Consider the following 22212-nt stretch of genomic DNA (forward strand, 5'->3'; position numbering starts at 1 on the left):
ATTTATCATCTTGATTTATTTTAGGGAGCACATTTTACCACCACAGTATATCACTTAGGATATCACACACAAAAGCAGCAATTTTGGGTGCAAATAATTTATGTTTTTGTGTCATTTGAATTAAGTCAGTAATACACTACAGTGTTATACTACTCATGCCATAGAGGACACATACCACACAAAAAGATACTTTTACTGCACCAAACTTCCCAGAAGTAGAAGGAGGGATTTATTTCTTTTAACTTTATTTTCCATTATTGTACTTATTTTTGATAGTTAAACAAGGAAAGATGTTTCTTCTAAGAAGAGTTTCAAGTGCGATATGTTGCTGCTGCAAGTTCTCACCTCTCTCACAGTAGGGTTCTCCCTCCTCCATGTAAAAGGCTTGGTTCCTGATGGCAGTCTTGCAGGCTGCACACTTGAAACACTCAACATGGTAGGTCATCTTCAGGGCATGCATGATCTCCTGATGAGGGGAGAAAAGGTTGAAAATGTTTTATTTTCAGCTCAGCTGGTGTTGCTAGAGTACAGAAGACTACTACAGCCATGTATTTTTGTATAGGAAAAAAAAATATCACACTATGAAGCAGCAGCCCCCATTCAAATTTAAAATGTCTCTCCTCATTTTTTTTCATTTAGCTTGATGTAATAATGCAGCTCCTACCCCTGTGATCTTCTTTTTGCACTTGGCACAGTTGGGCGCATATCGATTGTCGTGGCACTTGGTGCAGAAGACAGACCCTCTCTCCTCAAAGAATCCCCCTTCCTCCAGGACCGCCTTACACTGTGAACATGTAAACTCCTCCGGGTGCCATGAACGTCCCAGTGCTACCAGGTACCGACCCCTGGAAAACACACACACACACACACACACACACACACACACACACACACACACACACACACACAATGTTTCACTTTAACATGGAAAACAGCTGCAATGGAAATTATATACTTCCAGGAAGAATCTTAAAAGTTTGACTGACAACTGTATACATCCACTTGTTGAACAGCTCCTCTGTTCAGTAGTGACCAGAATAAGAACTGTCTGTGAAATTTGTTAATAAGATTTAAATTATTTAAAAGTCAGCATAATGCTGGTCTCAAGTGATAACAGGACGTCTCCAAACTGTGTTAATTATACACACTGACTTAATTTGCTGCTGTCATTGTGTATATTAACTGCATCTAATTATGTGTCATTTCTCTAAAAGGAACTTGAAAAGGAACACACAGTTTTATTCAGTAAAAACAAATCAATCAAACTGTCGACATCCATGGGGGCCAGTGCAGTCTCACCTGATGATTTTGTTGCAGGCACCACATACCGGGGTCCTCCCGCTGTCTTCAGGTGCCTGCTGCGCTGCCTGCAGGATGGAGCTGCGGTTCTGCATTGGCGTCGGCTGGACTGGCTGCTGGTGCTGGGTCACAACGGTGCTGGTCTTGTCCGGGCGAAAACGGTCAGCGAAATTACGGTCAGTGACCCACGGTGGTCGAACGGAAGGAGCTGAACTGCCTGCTTCTTCAGTTGCAGTCTTGGAGCCTGGGCCAGAGAAACCGAGATGTATGTATGTTTTGGAAATTACAGCACTTTTATGTAATTTTATGTAATGTATACACTCCTTCCAGATGTCTGTTGTGACAGTTGTATGTGTGGCGTTGTTGCAGCTGATGCTTATGTATTGACACTTATAAGAATCTATTAGCACAACCTCTCCTGGATGCTGCTGGGGGTTTTTTACGCTTCAGCAGGAGCAGAAACTCACCATCTGGTTTATCTGCTGCCTGGGCCTTGGCAGGTGAGGGAGTTGGCTCAAGGCTGTGGGGAGAAAATGACTAATTAGAAAAGGTACACACACACACATCAGTAACCATGGTTACTACTATTCAACGAATGACATGTTTGGATATCAGTAGGCATGGCTGTCTCCATTAAGATGTGCCACAGATTATCTTCTGTGTGTATGGTCATGAGCACCATCATTACAAAATGAATCAGCATCAACAGGGTGACACGGTATTCTCACCTGTTGTAGCAAGATGAACTGGAGTAATGTGGTAATTGTAAAGAAAATACACTGTAATGGAATGCCAATGGATTTTAAGGCCATTTTACATGGTTATCACACCTTTGTGAGACTAAAATCAATCATGTAAGTCAAATAATAATTGCTAAACAACAGACACCATCCTATATATTCAATGAAGACATTTTACCTCTGCATCAAGCCATCTCTAATTAGGGCAATAAGACCCCTGAACATCTTCTTGGATTGATTGACACTCATGGGTAAAGTTAGAGAACAAGAAACTCATCAGATCTGTTGTGTTGCCAGATTTGGATGCAGAAGAGTTTCCCTTCAAGCTTGCATGTGCAGAACTGTTGAAATAAAGAGTTGTTTCTACGTTTCAAAGTTCTGTTACCCGCAGGAAGCGTCACTATATTCAGAAAATCTTCAAACCATGACTGAGACGGGAAAACAACTTCTGAGACAAGACAGTGAGCTCTGGAGACGTCTTATCTTGGGAAAAAATATAACATCGCCTAAGGCATCTATCATGTTTACATCATCAACTGTGCCATCTACAATACACTAATGAAAGATGATGAAATCATTTCTCATTTGCAAAGAAACAGAAAATGGGAAATTAATTACCCTTTAACAGCCTCGCTGTATAGCATTGCCTTATAAAGCATCAGGTTAAGTCTGCCTATAAATTATGTTCCTTTTGTATCCAAACAACTAAACACAAGAAGTTAGAGAAGCAGGACAAGTTGCACTTTTAGAGCTGGGAGCTATCCAGCAAGAAGACGCATTAAAACTAACTCTATTTCCAAACAGCATACTCTGAATAATAAAGGCCATTAAATCCCTTTGCAATAGAAGGAAAATGACTTGCAGGGCTGGTGACAGAGAGGAAGTTAAATCTTTCGAAATTAAGGAAGACCCCACTACCTCTACCAAGAGACAGTAGTAGAGAAACTGCAGCAAATCAGAGTGAAGGAAATGGAGAGCAGATAGAGGGATCCCTGGCGGCTGGGTCAAACAAAGGACAGAACAAACCTGTTACAGCCAGTTTGACACAAAGACCCTGGGTCAGCTGCCCTCAACCTTCTGGGATCCAGCCTATCGACTCACAAAACAACATCCTGGTCAATACCGCGGCCCTGCCGACACTCTCTTGTCATGCTGCCCTACATGACAACAGGCAAATGGCACTGACTTCTCCCACACCTCTGAGCTTTGTTTGGCTGCACCTCAACTCTGGTGAAGGTTGAAGGTGCAAATTAAAGTACATCCTCTACAGGGCTTATTCCCACCTGGGGTGCCCTGGATCATGTTTTCTTGACATTTTCTCCACTTTCAACATCTTTCTCTTCACCGCTGTGCTGCAAGAGGCTCAGTGTGTTGCAGGTGCACAATTCCTGCATCACAGACAGTGTAGACAGGTTTTGGTTTATTTGCCTTCAAGATACAAGTTTTGGACCTACTGCAGAGCAGCGCCCCATTAAACGTCACCTTGACATTTCCAGTTCACTCTTTACACCTGTTTTCAGATCCACCTTGGTTTTTTGGCTTCCTCTCCTGTGGGATGCATCGACCAGGAGGAGACCGAGGAGTTTGTTGGCAGCTCCGCATCAGGCAGAGAATAGAGCTGGTTTTGATTCTTAGCTGGAGCGAGAAGCCACTGACATATCACCCTCCATGGTGAGGAGGCAAGGTGATGCAGATCTATCAGTACCTGAATGTGTAAACTGACAAAATGTCAAACAATAATGCCACATGTCTAAGAGGGCAGAGAGAGAGAGAGAGGCTGCTTTGCTATTGGCTGCTCAGGTCTTTCTTATGTATTCCACAAGCACTTTCCTTCATTCCTTGTTACTTATTGTGATTATTTACAAGCGACATCATGTCAAGACGTCATATTCTTAAGTTTTACTTATACTAACTTTTTCTAATTCTTTCTTCTTAATTCACCTACAGCAACTTAAGGTAGAACACCTAGAGTGTTGGTACAGAGAAAACAACCTCTGCAGGAACAATAATTTGTATCTGATAATTTATTATTTTATAATGTTATTTATCTATTTATATAGTGTCGTTTTATTTGCTCTTGGCTTGATCAGGCCTCAGTTCTTAATTTCGTACCTCCTCATGCCTATGCATATGTTGTTGGTATGACAATAAAGTATCCTTGAATCCTTGAATCCTTACCCACATGGTTTTGACAGTAGAGTTCTGCCAACTTGACAACTTTGCCATGAACTGCATCTTGCAGATTCCAATTTTGGATATATTTCACAAACCATATATTTTTAGTCACTATCTGTGACACTAGCTGCCTGTTTAATAATTGTAACACTATCAATTATCATTTAGTTCACCACAAGAAAATTATAACCTTACCTAAATTTCCACCTTTCCAAATCTAAAATACTTCAATGTTTTTAGCTCTCTCTGGTTTCATGATGAATTCTTCTCTCTATGGAAGTCAGAGTAGCTCTCGTTCACTGCCACTGCTCACAGTTTTACTGCTGGTTTCAGGTTTCACAAGCCAGCTTTCTGTTTACATGTTTGTATCACAAACCATTGGTGCTACTTGCAGCCATCCCATATTTTTCTCCTAGCCACCTTAAGGCAAACAGTAAATGTTTTAAAGGTTTCTGAGGAACTTTTAGTTGTTTTGATGATGGTTTAAAACAAGAAGTTAACAAGAAAATGCCTATCAAAACCATAGTAGTGATTAAACTTGTTTTATTTAGTATTGTGTAATTTGCCATTAGATCTTTCTACAACAAAAAAATGATCACCTAAAATCTAAAATGTGATAATGCTGTTCTACACTAAGTTATTTTTCATTGTGTCTTAGATATTTTTCTTTCAGTCAAGCACAACAAACTACATGAAGCATTCCCTCACCAAACACCTCTGCACTTAATGAATATGTATTTCTTCATACGTATGTGCCCATTTGTTGTTTTTATGCCTAACTGCACAAAAAAATAAATCTTGAAGGCTGATCTCTGAGAAGGCACCCTTTAATTCAAGACTGTAAAAATAGTGAAAAAACATTACTCCTACATAATCAGTTTTGTTCAGTACAGCAGGGAGGTATGCTGATTATTGTCACTCAACCAAAAAAAGACCAGAAATAAGACATGGATGAAAAGAGATGTATCACTTTAAGCTTAAATAGTGAATAAACATGTAAGAAAAGAAAACACAGAAGAAAGGACAGAGAAGCAAGAGTTGCTTTTTTTCAGATGTTTTATATTTTTGATGACAGCAGAGAAAAAAAAACAAAAGTACAGATTTATCTTCCTTTTCTTTCTTAATGGTTGGAGAAGCATACAAGATGAGGGGATCAGAAATGAAAACTCTAAAAGGATGAAGAGCTTGATAAATGGAAACAGAAGAGAGAGTGACTGAGAGAGAGAAAGAGACAGACAGAGAGATCAAAGGAGGGTCTGAACTTCACAACCAAAGAAGAATAACGAACAGAAAGGCGTTTCCCACTGCTGAGACCCCCCTTCCCACCTTCCCACCAGTTTACTCCAAGTAACGCAGTGTGAAATGGAAAATAGGGCTACAGACACAGTGGTCCACAGTGTTGTCAACAATCATCAAGTCAGAAATTCAGAGGGAGATCTTACACTTAGGCTCAGTATGCAAAGGTTCCACTTTAGGCTTTGTCATCTAGGCTATGTTACTTCTATTTTTTCGTTTGCTTTTCTTTCTTTTTTTATTTTTCCTCAAACTTCTTTTTCACCTCATCTGTATGTGAAAGGTGAATTTGTTAACCGCCATTGGATGGTCGGCCATCTTCGTCGTCTTTGTCACGTAGTCGTTGCGGTGTGGCTATCGCTAGCAGGCTCCGGCTGGGCTCTGCATCTCATGGCGGCTAGGACGTCGCTCAGGATTTGATATTGAGGGCGCGAGCAGACCTGTCATGGTGCCAGTCCCTCAGACGGGCATAGCGGGGACTCTGAATCTCAGTGAGGAACTTTTCCCTGACCACAAGCAACGAAGATATCAAACAGAGATAGGCAGGAAGGAAATGGATTGTAGGGGAGAGAACAAATAAAAAGAGAGTGAACAGAGTGAAGTGCACAAAGAGGTATAAAAGAGAGAAATCAGAAAATGACACCTTGAGGCAGATGTATGAGCTAATAATATAAAGTATGAGTAAATAACACCACACATGCCAGTGTTTGGAGCAGCACAATTAAAATGGTTACACAAAAAAAACTTTTTTTTCTTAACTAATTGCCAATGTGAAGCTTCCACACGGGTCCACAAACACTACAACACTTGTGATACTGTTCAAATCAACCACACTCAGTCTTTACCTGGATCTCTTCATGGTTTCATCATCTGGGTCCTGCACTGAGAGATCCAGGAGAGACACACACACATCAGAATGCCTCGCAGATTTACATGAAGGTGACACACACCTACTCTCAGTCTCTAACAGACAAATCATCAAAAAGCTGAGCATACTGAGTTTACCGCCCAGCCTCTACTGTGATCATCAACATACAAATGTGCAGCCAATTTGTCAGACTGGTTAAAGTCATGAATAAAATCCTTTGCTGTCTCTAACAACAGCAGCCACCTAACAGTTGAGGCCCACGGCTGAAAAATGGACACCCTTGTTATCCACCTTTCCAGTGTCACTCACTGTGCCGTCGCTCTCACTATGATCAGATCACAACAGATCAACTGTTCAGTCACAGGCCTGCACCTACACTTCATCATTCCCCACCCCATCACTCTCTGTTGTCTCCCTTTTGAACTTGCAAGGCCTCGTCCATGACTTACTGAAGTCGGTGCCTGTGAGCTGGGCCAGGATGCGGAAGGAGCGGGACTGAGTGGTGCCGGTGCGGGGTTGCCAGTCCTCGGTGTCTTGGATCAGCCTCTTCTTGCTACGGTCGTTAGGGATAAAACAAGGCAGGTTCTCCACCCTGAGGCCGTGCCTGGACACAAACCCAGCAGCAGCACACGGCAGGCGCGGTTAACACAATCCCATCTAGGGACCACCCACTCACACCAACCGAGCTAATCAGGTGACCTTGAAAATAGAGGACTACCTGAACAGATCATGCAATACTTCGGAGGAATGTTCAGTGTCACAGTCACGCAATAATCCAGTTAATGGATACCCATTACTAAGATTTCTCATGGGCACACTACAGACTCTCATGAATGGACATTACCTCATTAGAAATAATATATTTAACTGTCATTATAAAATCTGTTAAACTACAATACCTGTTCTTATGTGTAGAAACATTTTACTATATATCAAACGGATCATTTTGACAAACAACTCAAAGCACAACAAAAAAGAGCTTTCCATTTCAAACACATCACATCGTTTCAACACAGTTGCAGATTAACTGCAGCATGCATTCATCAAGAAAGCAAGTACAGGATGACAGATGAATGGTTACTGATGAACTCACATCTCTGTTCTATAAAACAAATCAAACCACAGGCATTAGCTCTTCTGCCTTATCATTTATCTGGCCAGGCCACATTAAGCTTCTAAGCTGACAAAGCAGCTTGCATGCAGAGGCCCCTTACTTGGATGCGTGGTAAATATCATCATAGTAAGTAGCTTCACCCCTGTGGAACAGGCCAAAGATCAAATGTAGACAGATTGTAAGAAGTTAACAGAGGACAGACAGAAGATAGTCAGGAAATCAATAAATAGTGTGAGATTTTGATGAGTAAAGAGTTTTTAGACATAATGATGTCAGTTTTTTCCTGCATTACTTAAAATGTCCAATATAATGCTGTGGTAAAGGGATCAATAAATGCTAAATTACTAGCACGAGGTGAAATGGATTCTAACAGAGCAGTGGTTCCCAACCTGTGTGTGGGCAGCAATCTGAGCACTGTGAGATGATTCAATCTTATTATTAATTTTATCACCTCAAGCCTCTTAAAGTTGAGCAAAATAATGTTATTACATACGATTTTACACAACAGCACACAGTGCTTTCTTTTAAGAGGTCACAGGACAGAAAGGTTGGCAACCACTGTAACAAGGGATGGGAATGATTGTTTATGGTTGTGAATGATGATTTAAAAGGCAAACAAGCAATCATTATTTTGTACTGGAATGTGTTTGGAAAAAAAGAAATATACTAACTTGTCATGAGCTTCCATCTGTAGGGTTAAAAGAAAAGAGGAAAACAGAAAATGAGAGAATGTGGTCAGAGTTCAGCTTTGGGGGGAAAATGAGGAAAAGAACATGTCAATATGTGACAGAGGCCGTGCACAAAAATTCATCAGGATGCAGAAAACATGCAAGCAAAAGGTGACAAGAGACACGTTGTTATTGTCAACAGGCTCTGTGAGAGAAAGACAGCATTGTTGGTCTGTCAAATCTACCCATTGTCATCCTGACCTGAAACGACTCAGCCGACTTCGCACAAAACCTTTGCCATCCCCCTCCTCTTGCCCATGTACACAAATTCTTCTTAGAGTTATGTAAATGGCTGTGACACTTACAGCCCCCCTTCGAAAAAAATCTTCCTTAATATCTGTGTCACTGTTAGACAATTTTTTCGGTGCTACCCCGTCAAACACAATGAAATGCCACAGTCGTGAAGAATCATGATGTCAGCCTGAGTACAAACAGTATCACACAAAACCTGTTTAAATACGACAGGCCTAGACACATTACACATATGTTGTCTGCATCCAACTGTTCACCATCTGGAGACATACAACAATGGCTTTATCAAAACTAGGCCAACAGTTATAATTAGGCTCCTTTCTTTTCAAAGATGGCCAGAGGAATGTGTTTTGGCCATCTGCAGGGTAACTTCACATCCATGCGAAAGCCTCTCTAGAGTGAACAACTAAGGCTGCTTAAATAATCCAGCACCAGGGCAGTAAATGCTGTGAGGGGACTCACCAGAATTTATGAGTGAGGCTAAATACAGCAACAGACCGCATCTTACCAATGGCTGCAGTCGGACCACCACCATGTCCCAAATTATAGGAACCAGACTGGACTATCTTTGAAGATCACGTCATGCTGTACTGCCACGTTGAGGATCGTTAAAAATATATTTTGCTGAATCCTTATAAAATCTGAAAACTTAGTGGTAAAATAAAAGCCAAAAAATTCTTATTTTTCTGTAATTATATACCCCTTCTGGCAATGAGAGTAAACTGTAGTTTAGCTAGTCCCCATCACTACTGTTGAAGCTATAAAACAGTGGTTAAATAGTTCTGAGCATCACAACCTTCATGAAATGACTTGTTTCACTCAGAATTTGATCTATTCATTTAGAAAGTGCATGATTAAAGAGCCATACAATTAAATCATTTCATCCTTCAAGTTAGCAAAAGGCTAACCGGGAGTTAGCGGTCTCAGCTGGCAGAGGTCTTTGGTTCACAGGCTATATGGGCTCCCTTCAGCTGTAGCAAACCAATCATCGCTACTGGTACACCAGCGTGGGAAAGTCACAGCAGACACCAGATTAAAAACTCCAGTATTGTGAAATACAAAGAGATGTACCTGGTAGTAATGGGCTTAGTCAGCATTGTGTGAACTTGTTTACAAGGGCTTGAATGTAACAGATGTTCATTTATATGTTCTACACTGCAGCTGTACAAGAGCTCTCTTCAAGCTGCAAGGACAAAATTTCCTGCCCAATTCGTAAATTTTGTTCTTACAACTGTAAAAATGAGCAGGATTTTCCATCATTACAACTGTAGCCCTGTAATTTCTGCAGTGTCATAAATGTGGCATTTGTTTCAAAATGTAAAACAATGATGGAAATGTATGATAATATCACCAAGTACATTAAGCACAATGTAAATAGACAAATGTTATGACTTAAGACTAATGTAATTATATTTTACAAAGAGAAAAAAAATCAAGTAAGATGACACACTCAACCGCTTCCAAATCTATCAACTTCTGTCCAGCTGCTGTCCAGATGCAGGATTAAGGCAACGATCACACTCGATCAACAACCCATCTGTTGTGATTTTAAATCAGTTTTAAAATGTCGACTGTTTGTGGAAGAAATTATACCTTTTTCAAAACATTTTGTGTTATGTATTGTTGCAGAACTTTACCAGTAACCTCTCTCAAAAACATACACATAGAGATGATGGATGATGGATGATGAAAATAAGGTGTTAGATTTTTTTAAATTACAGTGGGCAAAAAAAAACCCAAAACATGATGAAAGAAAAATTTAACAGGTGCATAAAACTGTGACTGATTGCTGACACATCCTTCACTGATCTCTGTAAAAACATTTTTCCCCCGTCAGATAAACTTTGAAGATCTTTTAGCCGAGGGAAGCCAGCTGAAGATCTCCTGCTATGCTAACAAAAGTGTTTTGCTTTCATCTGTCTCAGCCAAAATATGACAAAAGGAATATGTCAAGACTGTTTGGATCTGTTTTGACAAAAGGTTTGACAACTTCCTCTTTTTCCTCTAAAATCATTCTATGGCCAGAAGTTATCATGACACAATATTCAGAAGACAGGTCATCATATGTTAGAACTGTTGGTAGACAGTGGAATAATTGGGTATATTTACTTTTCTATAATATTTCTTCAATGTCTGACATCATTTTGGAAATTTGGCATATTTTGCAGTGGTTATAGGAGTAACTTCTTAACATACTGCGGGTTGGAGTTTTTTTTTATCTTTAGTGCAGAATGAGAATAATCGAATACCAAAAAATGATATTAAAATCATGTCGGTCACACTGTGGTTCCAAAGACAATACTGTATATATGTATTAATCCACCTACCCATTCTGTGGCTGCTGCATACTGGCACGGCCCTGTGAGCGTGGAGTGTTAAGTTTAGGTGAGTATGCCACAGGTTTAATGACAGGTCCTGAGTTGGTGCTACCACCACCTGCTGAAAATGGCCTCGCCATCTTGTTAATGGTTGTGCTGGGGGCAAACGAGTACTTTGGCTGAACAGAAGCTGCAGCGAGTGAGTCCTATGAGGGTGTGAGAGAGGGAGACAATGCAGCACAGTGCACAACATGCAGTTACATATTTTTGACACACAGTAAAAAGTTCATTCTGCTGTTGCACAATCCCGAGCTTTATGTTAAAAAATCCTCCTGTGCAGCCTAGTATTTTCTGAGCAAATCATTACCGTAGCTCTGTCAAAGCCTTCAGGCTTTTCTTTGCACGCGGAAGCAGTGCTTAAGAAGTGTGAACACAGCCATTTTATTTATGTTGGCAGTCATCCAAGGACTGGCCAAAGTAATCTGCTACTGCCAGAACAACGAAAATGCTCAAAGTGAGAAACTGTCATATTTGACTGACGTGTCTTTCTAATTAGACTGCTCACTGCATTATGCATGAACTGCAAAACGACACCCACTAAAATGGAACATTAACTTGGTGTAAGTATTATATTCCATCTGCTTGGCGAAAAACAGTGTGCAGCACAAAGCAGTGCACGACACCACTGCTGCTTGCCCCGCGTTAATCAGTGGCACAAGTAGCTCTCAAGAGGTTTGACAGTGAAACCAAATGTACTGTAATCAATATTACTCTGGTATCTGGGATTGTGCAAGGCATCACAAAATAAGCCACAGGAAATTCCAAATGCAACATTCCCACCACTTCGTCCAGCAAACAACTCATTTAGCGACTCAGTGATGCTTTGCTAATGCACAGCGCATGGACTCTTGTGAGAGTTTGACAGGTGACTAAGGTGAATCAGATGAATTTAAACACAAAGTGACATAACACGCTGTTGAAGCCAATTGTGAGCAACAATTAAAGGACTTTTCAAATTCAATCATTATCACTGTAGTCCAGTAGCAGACCATGCCAAAGCATCCAAGTGTTCATACAGCAGTAAGACTATGGACAATGCAGTCTTACCTTATGGTCTCCACCCGCTTTGAAGGCTCTGTGGGAAAAAAAGATTGGGAGAGAATTGGGATTAGAACATATTTAGAATAAATTCACCTTTAAACAATACTGAGTGCTCACATTTCTAAATCACAAATGGATCAATCAAATAAAATGTTGTATTTGAGGCAGATGTTGAGCCTGCAGCTCCTCTCCAAAATACTGGTTTACATCATATCAAACAGTTAATCATTTATGTATATTATTTAGACTGAACAAGAAACAGTATTATAATTCATATTGCAATTCCTGTATTCCTGAAACAAAACTGAACAAAGATGTTCAAATTAGGTCAAACTGAAATGTTGTTGAACCCAGTAACCTACACATTAAGTCAGAACAGAAGAGAATGTCCATAAAATATAAAATTATAATAAACTGTCAAATGCATCATAAAAGTATGATGTAGCACACAAGTATGCTCAGCACTGGCAGCAGACAGTTTGTGTAATAACTTTGCCTTTGTTTTCATGTGTATACATGTGGTTTAGATAATTGAGTTAAACGGTGTTTGTTTGTTTGAATCTATTTTGTTATAATACCCCATGGACAGCACTGTAAAGACAAGCAGAGTCCCTGTTGCATCCATATCAGCAATTAAGCAAATGAGCACGATGGCTGAGTGATAGTAAACATTGTAAACACTTGAAGTTTATTCTGAAACCTCACTACTTTCCACATCGTCTTGAACTGTTCACCCACACTGCCACAAATATAAGTGCCACAGTGCTGTACGCTTCTTAACTCTAATCCCAGGATTCACTTAACTGCTGTGACATTGCTGACTGGGGCACCAGAGCAGACGCTTCATTAAAATATCTTCACACATTAAAACCCAGCTTTACATTGCTGGTGGCTGCTAATATATAACCTAAATATTAACCTGTAGCATCCCCTGACCAATGTTTCACGCTTGCACAAAGCAACAAGAAGCAAGAATGAACCAAGCCCTGCAGTCACGCTCATTGTTTCAGGCCATGAACACACACTCGGAACAATAGACGCCGCTTCCTGTGACAATGAAAAATGAATAACCGCTCGTGTCATTGCCTGTTCGACTGCTGATAGAGCGACCTTAAAGACTGGATGACAACAGGGCTGTATAGATACAGTAAGAGCAGGAAGAGGAGCAAAGGGAAGGGAAAGCATACTGACGTGTCTGTGCGTGTCACACTAGTGTGAAGACAAATCAGTGTGACATTCATAGCGCTTAAGCTCATAGGCTGTCTTACTGTTAACCCATAATTTGATGAGTCACACTGAACTCAGGGATAAAGGTTAAGTATATGATAGCTTCCATGTATTGTATTTAATTTGGCAATCTGGACCAGAATGAAAACAAAACATGGGGATGATTAAGTTGGTGTTCCAAAGAATAAGTTGGTTTGCGTGGAGAGAGTTTGACCTGTGCTGAAACTGAATATGCACACTATGAGATCATATCCTGCCTCATTTCAAGCCTCAATTATTTTAGCTGATGCAAGCTTGGCACACAAGCTGACGTTAGATAAAAATCTGAAGTTTCACTAGAAAAATAAAAACAAAAAAAAACATCTCCCAGGATACTGTGATCACTGACATGCTCCAACCACATCCCTGCAGGCCAATCAGTGGCAGTGAACACTGAAATAAAGACCTACTGTGTCCCTGCAGATGTGACATGATAACACCAAGAACTCTTCCTTTCTTTGAAGCCGAAAATCTATTGTCCATTTGATTTCTCTCCCTATAAAAATGGCTCTGGATAAAGCCTCAAACCGTCGTCATAAAAAAAGACACGCAATGATCATTGGTGTTGAACAAAATGAGGCACTAAACCAAACAATAGACCGTATCTCATCACCGTGCAGCTGTCCTCCTCTCTTGACATAAAAGAAACAGTGGATGGCAGCCAAGATAAGAATAAATAAATTCTCCTCTCTGGGAAGTGATTCAGGAAAACAATATTTGCTTGTCTTACACTACAATAACAATAGGAGAGGGCGAGATGAAGAGGGGAGACTGAGGATTCATGGGGAGAGAGTCATGGGTTTAAAAAAAAAAAAAAAAAAAAAAAAGAGTGGAAGAATGTGAAATGTTTACAATAGCTGGACTTGACAAGGAGATGAGAAACAGAAGATGCAAACCACACAGAGTGCAGAAGAAGTATTGCTGATGTTAAGTAATCATTCTGGCTTATTACAGATCAATCAAAACATTACACCACTCCCTGGGAGATAAAGAGAAACAAAGAAATCATTTTTTAACATTAAATTGACCTATCCTTAACATTTTCTGACATTCATTTCTGTTTTGAATAGAATTCCATCCATAAACCCACAGAGTTTAAGGTCATCTTCGTCTACAAGGGAGAAACTTACAATAGGAAAAAAAACTCTCAAAGTATTTGACCAATAATAACATTGACCCCAGCAAAACTAACAACAACCTCACTGCTCTGAAGTCCACAGAAATGTGCAAAAGAGGATTTTTTTCTAGCGCAGCATGTTCTGCAACACATGTGTGAAGTGGAAAGAAAAAACAGTGAATCTACAGTATACATAGTTCATTTTAATCTTGTGGATTTTAGTACCTAGTGCCAGGTACAACAAAGCAAGCAAGCCTCGTAAAATCATCTCATTCCCTGGATCAAAATCTGTTGATTTAAAGTGCTGGATCAATTTGTTCCTGGCTAGATCTAAACAACCAATATCAATAATCAACCCCGAGTCTGAGTCCTGAACAGACTCCATTAAGCCTCATAATCTCTTCTGCGGAGATCATGACGCCACTTTTCTTTGCTCTTATGTCCTCTCCACAAGGCGGTCAAGACTATCAGTCTCTTCCTTTTTTTCCCGCTCACGCCCATATGAGTGTACTGCTGTCACTGCCTCACACTGTGCATACAACACACTCCTTTTAAAAAGGCATGGAGTAGCTCATAGTACACTGTGTGACCTCTTCTGAAGGGAAAAAAGGGCACATGCAGCATCAACTATGTGTCTTGCTGGCTTTACGGAAAACTGAAATTGCAGTTCTTTGCTTATAAAGAAGCTGATCTTTTATGTCTCAACCAGAGGCACTACCACTCGTCATCTCATGGCATAATAACCTGCTGCAATATTTAGTAACATTAAACTACATATTACACACAAGATTACAGTAGTGGTTGCCGTCTTCAGAGCTTTGGCATCTTACTTCCCACCAAAAAAATCTGCCTTTGATCCTGCCAAGTATAACACTCTCAACTCTGCTCCTCCTCCACCCACCTTTCCCTCGCTTCCTCTTGTTTTTTCCCCCTCTGTCTTTCAGAGTTTTCTCACTTCTTTCAAACTAAATCAATAAACTAAGGCAATTTTTCCTTCTTCTATTTTGTTAATTAATAAAACAGATATAGTCCAAATATTGAGGTCAGTATCGCAATTATCTGCTGTGTTCAGCAGTCCTTCAGTTGAGAAACATAAACTGGTGGACCAAGTGGATCTAAAGATCTGAGGAGAAAAATCTATGCGGTATGAATATGAGAGTAGCTTGACATATTTAAAACAATATGCAGCAAATACCCACCAGGATGTCTAAATGTGAAACTATTCATTTAAGCTCTGGCTCTGCTTTCATGTGGAAAGTAATATAAATGACCTGCGGCTGTTCTGACTCTCACAAAACTAAGCGAACAAAGAAGATTTGTCGGAACGCAACAGCTGAGTCTCTTGGCAGACAACAACAAAGTCAACTAGATGTGAAAAGTAACTGTGATCACAACCTTGATGCTTACCACAAAATCAAAATGAGTCCCATGACAGCAGCGAGGCTCATCGTTATTACTTAACAAGTCAATATCTTCTCATTTTCTCAAATCCTTATGTTCTTGAATGGTTACATTGTGTCTTTCTTGGGGCAGGAAATGAATACATTTGGCTTTACAGAGATACTTTAGGAAATTCGGGCAGGAGTTATGTGAGAAGGTATCAGTGCTCCTTGTAGGAAGGTTACTGAGAATTAATTAAAGGAACTCGAGCAAAATAAAAATATAAAGTGTTTTAACCTGAAGAAAGAGTATTGTACTATTAATTATATTACAAAGCAGAGGCATAATGTGAGGTACCCATGGAGCATATCCACCTGAAACCACATAACTGCTGCTGAATGCTAAGTACTCACTCCTGCTCCTGCTCTTTAGGATGATAATAGCAGAATAGCAAAATACAACTAGTGAAACCTATATCCTGAGGATATTTCAGCTTTGGAAAGCATTTCACTTTGCAAATCTTATGACCACTAAGTTATAGTAACTGTGTTAATTAACTGCGTCCAGTTGCTTTCATGCCACCTATGTAGGCGTATCATATTTTGCATACTTTGATGTCTTCTGACTACAGTTGTTGATTGTACAACACATTCAATATGTGTTTGCCGGAGTCTTGCTAGCCTATGCCAGCGAGACTCCGGCAAACATTTACAGGAAGACAGCAAGTTGAAAATATACAAATACTATATACAAATACACAGAGCCTGTGTGGGTGGAAAAGGGTGTGTGCTATTTGTAATACCTGTTAGACTGAGATATCCTGCTGACTAATGAAATAACAAAGAAACCAATAGAAATAATTCTTTATTTGACAACCTTTACTAGTGAGTTATGAGTAAAATTACATTTAAGCTTTTGTCTAAGTCTAAAACTGTTTTGAACCTTAGGGGAAGTAAAATAATGGGATTTGTGCAAAGATAACTTTAAATGGTACCAAAGTACTGTCACATTAGGACACATTTCAAGGACACATGGGTATCTCATCTCTCCAGAATAAGAATAAAAGGGGTACTGTTTTGTGGTGATTTATGCCACTGTGTTTGACCGAGATAAAATGGAAAGTGAGCGATCGTGGACTCTTTTGTTGCGTCATACATTGTCAAATGACTTACTTGCTGAGAGTGAGGGAGAGGGTGTCTGTTGCTGCTCTAATCTTGTTCTGTGCCTCCACGTGGGTCATGTCCTCTGCGTTGGTGTCGCAGATGGACACCACCCAGTCTCCCACCCCAACACCGGCCTGAGCTGCCTTTCCGCCTGGAGTCAGCTGGAGGAGACAAAACAGGGAAAAGTGAGAGGCTTTCACAGGAGACGATAGAAGAAAAAAGAACATACAGACTGTGGCCAAATAACAGACATTTTGAAGCAGTGTACATTTCTATATTTATTTCACTGGTCACACTGACACATATGAACATCATAATAATTCTGCAATATTTAACTTCATTTCATACAAGATTCTTTCAAGGATTATATAAACTGTTATATAAACACAAATGTACATTTTTAAAACTGACTACATTTCATATTTGTTTTGTAATCCCATTGGACAAATCATATCTCACAGCATATTTGAAACCAGAGTGAAAAGTGCAAATTAGTTATCAACCATTATCTCTCATATCAGCAGTTAATCCACCACAAGAGACACTTCACAGAAAATGCCGGAAATCTAAACACACATAAAGTCATGTTCGGTTGACTTTCAGTTCAGTGATGTCTGTTAACAACACTTAATAATCAGCTCGAGGAGTCTGCGTGTCTGGGTCCGACAAGCCAGCCAAGATATTTCACTCAACACTATCAGGAACAGGCATTATAGGTCATCATGATGTCATCAGTCATCAGCACATGATTTACTGCAGATGTGACCTAAGACGATGAAAGCAAAGCTGTAGACAGGGACCATATGTTACAAATAGTCACATAATTTACTGGAACAACCCTTCTTTTTTCCCCCATCCAGAGCGGTAAGTCATTGACCGTATTCACCAAAAAAAGAATGACCTCATCTTCTTGGGGTGTCACACATACTGCAGACGTACTGAGTAAGAGCCATGGGTCTTGTTACAACAGGAAGAAAATTACATAGTCTATAGGTAGTCAATCACATATAACATCTGCCATGTCCTCTAAAATCACTGATACAGAGTGGAGATGCCAACACATGTTTAGTAAGGGCTTAGTCAGCTTGCCCATGCAGCTTAATGAAACATGAAACTTGTGTCAAATTCTCAGATAACTGGAGTACAAAGTGTTCAGCATCAGATAAGTGAGCGAGTGCCAGGTTGGCTGGCAAAAAACCTATTAGGATTACTCTCTGATGTCATGGATCCCTGCAAATGTTAGCTCATCAAAAGCACGGAGGACTCAGCAGTTCAATCAATAGTTTTCTGCCATGTTCAGCTAAGCTATCACACATGCCGCTTTGATTCTGCACATTAAACATAAACACTTGTGCGAGCGGGGAGGTAATATGCTCTGAACTGTTGACAGCTCAGGCTGAAAAAGTGCGCTGCACCCCGTAAAGATAACGAAGTTCAAGCCTGCCTTGAATCAAAACATGGCAAAGCTAAAAATAGGAAGAAATGCATTCCTCACAGGCAATCCAAGCTATGCTTATTTTGCAGCCAGGTTCAGACATCACTTTAATTGCCTTTGATTTGCACTCACTGGAAGCAATTAGAGGGGTCAAGAAAAAAATAATTTAAGCAAAGAATTTAAGCAAAGAACCTCAAAGAGTTTAAACAGTGTACACTGGTGAAAAAAACAACTATGACACTGACAGTTGTGACATATTCTGAAAAGGGGCACGACCCAGCATACTGCCACTGGAGTTCATGACAGAGACCCCCACCCTTTTTACTACTAAACTGCCTTGTAAAACCTGAGTACGTCCTCATTTTCCCAAAATTAAACCATTATTTTGGTAGCGATCAGCAACAACATATCCCATGAGTCTTTGCCAAAGCAGCACAGTAAAAGCCTCAAGAGAGCTGTAGGAGTAGTTACAAATCTTTATTAAAATGAAGAGTTTTTCTATGTTACTCAACAGTACTGATCTTCTCAGCTACATGAGTATCTCATATAGCTGAGAATATAACCAGAAAACCCCAGGAGTCATCTCTTCAGAAAGAATAAGATGCTCTTTATGAGAATTACATTTACAATAGCTAGCAGAAGATAAAGTGGAGAGGGACTTTGGGCCTATGAACAGAAACAACATTATTCTACTTTTGATAAAAGAACAACTGAGTGGAGAAAGTTACCAAATGCAGATACTTCTATACAGAGTGCAAAAGCTCACTGAATGGTTTGATGCAAAATATATATATTTTTTGCATCTGTGTTTTAGCACTGTCCGTCACCATCATAAAAACAACAAATGAGTGAATATTTTCACATTTCACTAAGTCACTTTAAAGTGTTTTTTTCATTTAATTTATGACCCATCTGTAGTATAAAATCAAATATACCATGATAGAATATTTTAATTTAAAGTAAGATAAAAGCTAAGATAAAAAGAGAAAATAATACATGATGTTATATAGCCTGTAAATTTAAAAGTGGTGGAAGTAAGTATTCAACACATCAACTTTTTTTCAGTGAAAGTATTTTGAGTGTAGCTATTCACATGAAATTGAGACAGGAAATTGGTAGTAATTCAATAAGGGTAGCACAGCTGGAGAAAGCATAACATTCATATCAATAAAAAAGTTATTTGCATTAAATTGGAATGACACAGGAAAATAGTTTTGCACACACTAACTGAAATGCAGTTAATACTTAGTGTAGAAGTCTTTGTTTGTATTGTTAGCTTCAAGACACTTCCTGAAACTAATCTCTCACAGTGTCTGGGGGGAGTTTAGGCCCATTCTTCTGAGCAGACAGTCTTCAAATGTTGAGGGGTCCAGGGGGCTCGCTGGTGAATCTTTATCCTTCCACAATTGTTCTATTGCGTTCAAGTCGGGTGATTGACTGACCCATTCCCACATCTTTATTTTCTTTCTCTGGAACCAGTAGAGTCTCCTTTGCAGGAAGAAGTGGATTGTTACCATGACAGAAGGTCCCATCCATTCCCCTCCAAACATGGCAAGAGTAGTACAAGTAGTAGTTGTATACTATAGTAAGTAGTATTAATAATATAGTATAGTATATAGTATATAGTATAGTATATAGTAGTATTATTGCGTTATTATTATTTGACCACACCTCATTCTTCCCATAATTTACAGACTTCGATAAATGTGTAACAAAGTTCAAACAAGCTTTAACATGTCTTTGCTTCAGCAATGGAGATTATGGGTTGATCGTGCATGAAAGCCATGATGATGGAGTGCACTGCTTGTTGTTTTCTTTGTGACACTTGGGTCTTCTTCTTCCAGGTCTTTCTGGAGTTCTTTTCAAGTAGTCCTTGGATCTTGGGCTACTCTTCTGACTAATTTTCTTAGTTCCCAGCCAGCAATCTTGTGAGGAACGCCTGTACATGCCCAGTTGATGATGGAGTGATGCTTCTTCCAGTTAATGGCCCCCCTTATGCTTATGGGAACATTGAGTTGAGACATCAGTCGGTAAATTGTGCCAACCCTATACTTCTCAATAATCTTGTTGCAAAGGTGTTAGGAGAGCTTTTTCCCTCTACCTATCATGAGATGGTTCTTGCACGACAGCTTAGTAACAAATGTTGCATTCACAGATGGCTAACCCTTTTCATGTATGAGTGTAAGAAGTAATAGCCACACACAATGACCAGCTAATTCCAATTCTTGGTTCAGTGCTTTTTCTTACTGCACGTTCAATACTTCTTTCCTGTGCCATTCCTACTCAATGCACTCTTTTTTTTCATTGATTGGAATCTTATCATTTATTTAGCTGTGTTGCCTTTTTATGCAATACCAAATCCTGGTCTTAATATGAATAGCTGCATTGGAAATGTTTTATTATAAAAATTAATACTTATTTCCCCAACCGTAAGTGCATTTGTGTGTGTGTGTGTGTATGTGTGTGTGTGTGTTTGTGTGTGTGTGTGTGTTGAGATATTGATGGACACAGACACCTGTGCTCCTGGCTCAGGTTCAGAATGCAGCTGCTCCCTCACTTGAGAAGGCAGCAGTTAAAGTTGCTGTGCTCAGACCTTTGGTTGGTAGGGGGCAGACGGAAACCCTAAACCCCCCCAGCAGTTTGTCAATACGGCGAAGGACACTGGAAAACATGTTCCTGAATTCAACACACCGTACCACACAACAACCAGGGATCTAATATGATGGTGTATGATCTGATATGTAGCAGTAAAACCACAAAAAGGGCTTCCTGACATGGCCTATTTTTCCTGGGGCATGTAACAAATGAACAGATCATATCATAAATTATTTGGTACAAATATGAATGGGGCTCATCTCAAACTAATGGCATGGCATTAATGAACGTGAAGCTATTCATAATCGCAGGGTGAGCCTGTTAGTAGCCTGTTTCAAGGCTTTTTGGCAGAGCACAGCAGCAGAGCTGTTTTGGTATGGTATCAAATTTCAAAGCCTTAGCGAAACGTCTTGAATCCACATTTCAAGTGTTTCCCTTGACTGATCTTACAGGTGAGCCAGGGCCCTATACCGGCTTTGTGCTGGCTACTCTTGTTTTTGGGGAAACTAATAATGCACTGGAGATTATCTACAGCTGTAGATATATACTGGCTATGTAACTCTGCACCAGCTCACTTTTATTCTTTCCACGGCTATTTGGGGGCCGAGAGACAGTCTGTCCTTACATCACTCACACAGCACAGCTGATGCAATGCCATAAATATCCCTCTGAGAAATGGAAAACCAAACCTGGAAGTATGTGGTCCCCCTGTAATGACTGCAGTGGAACACCTAGCATTAACTCACCTTAAAACACTGCTGGTCTGATCACAACATAAGACAACTAGCCACAAAAGAAAGAAATGCCCCCTGCAGGCAATCTATCAGTAAGTACTGAATTATTAATTCACACCTCTAACAAGGCCTCTTTTCCCACTCTGTGTGCGTGTGTGTGTGTGTGTGTGTGTGTGTGTGTGTGTGTGTGTGTGTGTGTGTGTGTTTAAGAGTTTACTAGTGATCAAGCAACAGATGGTACATAGAGAAACACACAACAACAAACAATATAAGATTCAATGACACATCCAGCCGTAGTGCTGGAGAGACATTCACAAATCTCCCTGCTTGCTTATTGACATGACATCATCTGTAATTTCCTCCTAACATTTGATTTCAGTGGTGTGGCATGTGTTTGTCAATGCAAACCAGATGGTTCTCAGGAGGCTCTGCGTTATGGTATCATAATGTTTATGGTTTTGCAGTGGCACAAGATCTGGGGCAGATATACAGAGAAACTCATCAGAAGAGTTGTGCCGTTGCCCCAGACGGTGACTCAACTGTAACCACAATTTAACAACATCTTGCTTCCGAAATTTTATGCTTTTCCTGTTGAAACAGGATGTTAGGGCAGTTATGTGGAGGGAGAGATATG

General features: G+C 40.0%; 1 protein-coding gene across 2 annotated transcripts in view; it reads right to left on the reverse strand.

The window, feature by feature from the left end:
• The window catches only part of pdlim7 (PDZ and LIM domain 7), a 33834-nt gene that overhangs the window by 3955 nt on the left and 7667 nt on the right, over positions 1–22212 (reverse strand). For both annotated transcript variants that reach the window (XM_053324220.1, XM_053324221.1), the window contains exons 3-9: positions 16824–16975; positions 11895–11922; positions 10797–10993; positions 1767–1819; positions 1300–1543; positions 665–845; positions 346–466 (exon numbers count right to left, since the gene is read on the reverse strand). In XM_053324220.1, coding sequence (XP_053180195.1) covers positions 346–466; positions 665–845; positions 1300–1543; positions 1767–1819; positions 10797–10993; positions 11895–11922; positions 16824–16975 — 976 coding nt within the window. The remainder of the gene's footprint in view (positions 1–345; positions 467–664; positions 846–1299; positions 1544–1766; positions 1820–10796; positions 10994–11894; positions 11923–16823; positions 16976–22212) is intronic.

This window comes from Scomber japonicus, chromosome 8 (genome assembly GCF_027409825.1).
Source record: "Scomber japonicus isolate fScoJap1 chromosome 8, fScoJap1.pri, whole genome shotgun sequence".
Classification (NCBI taxonomy): domain Eukaryota; kingdom Metazoa; phylum Chordata; class Actinopteri; order Scombriformes; family Scombridae; genus Scomber; species Scomber japonicus.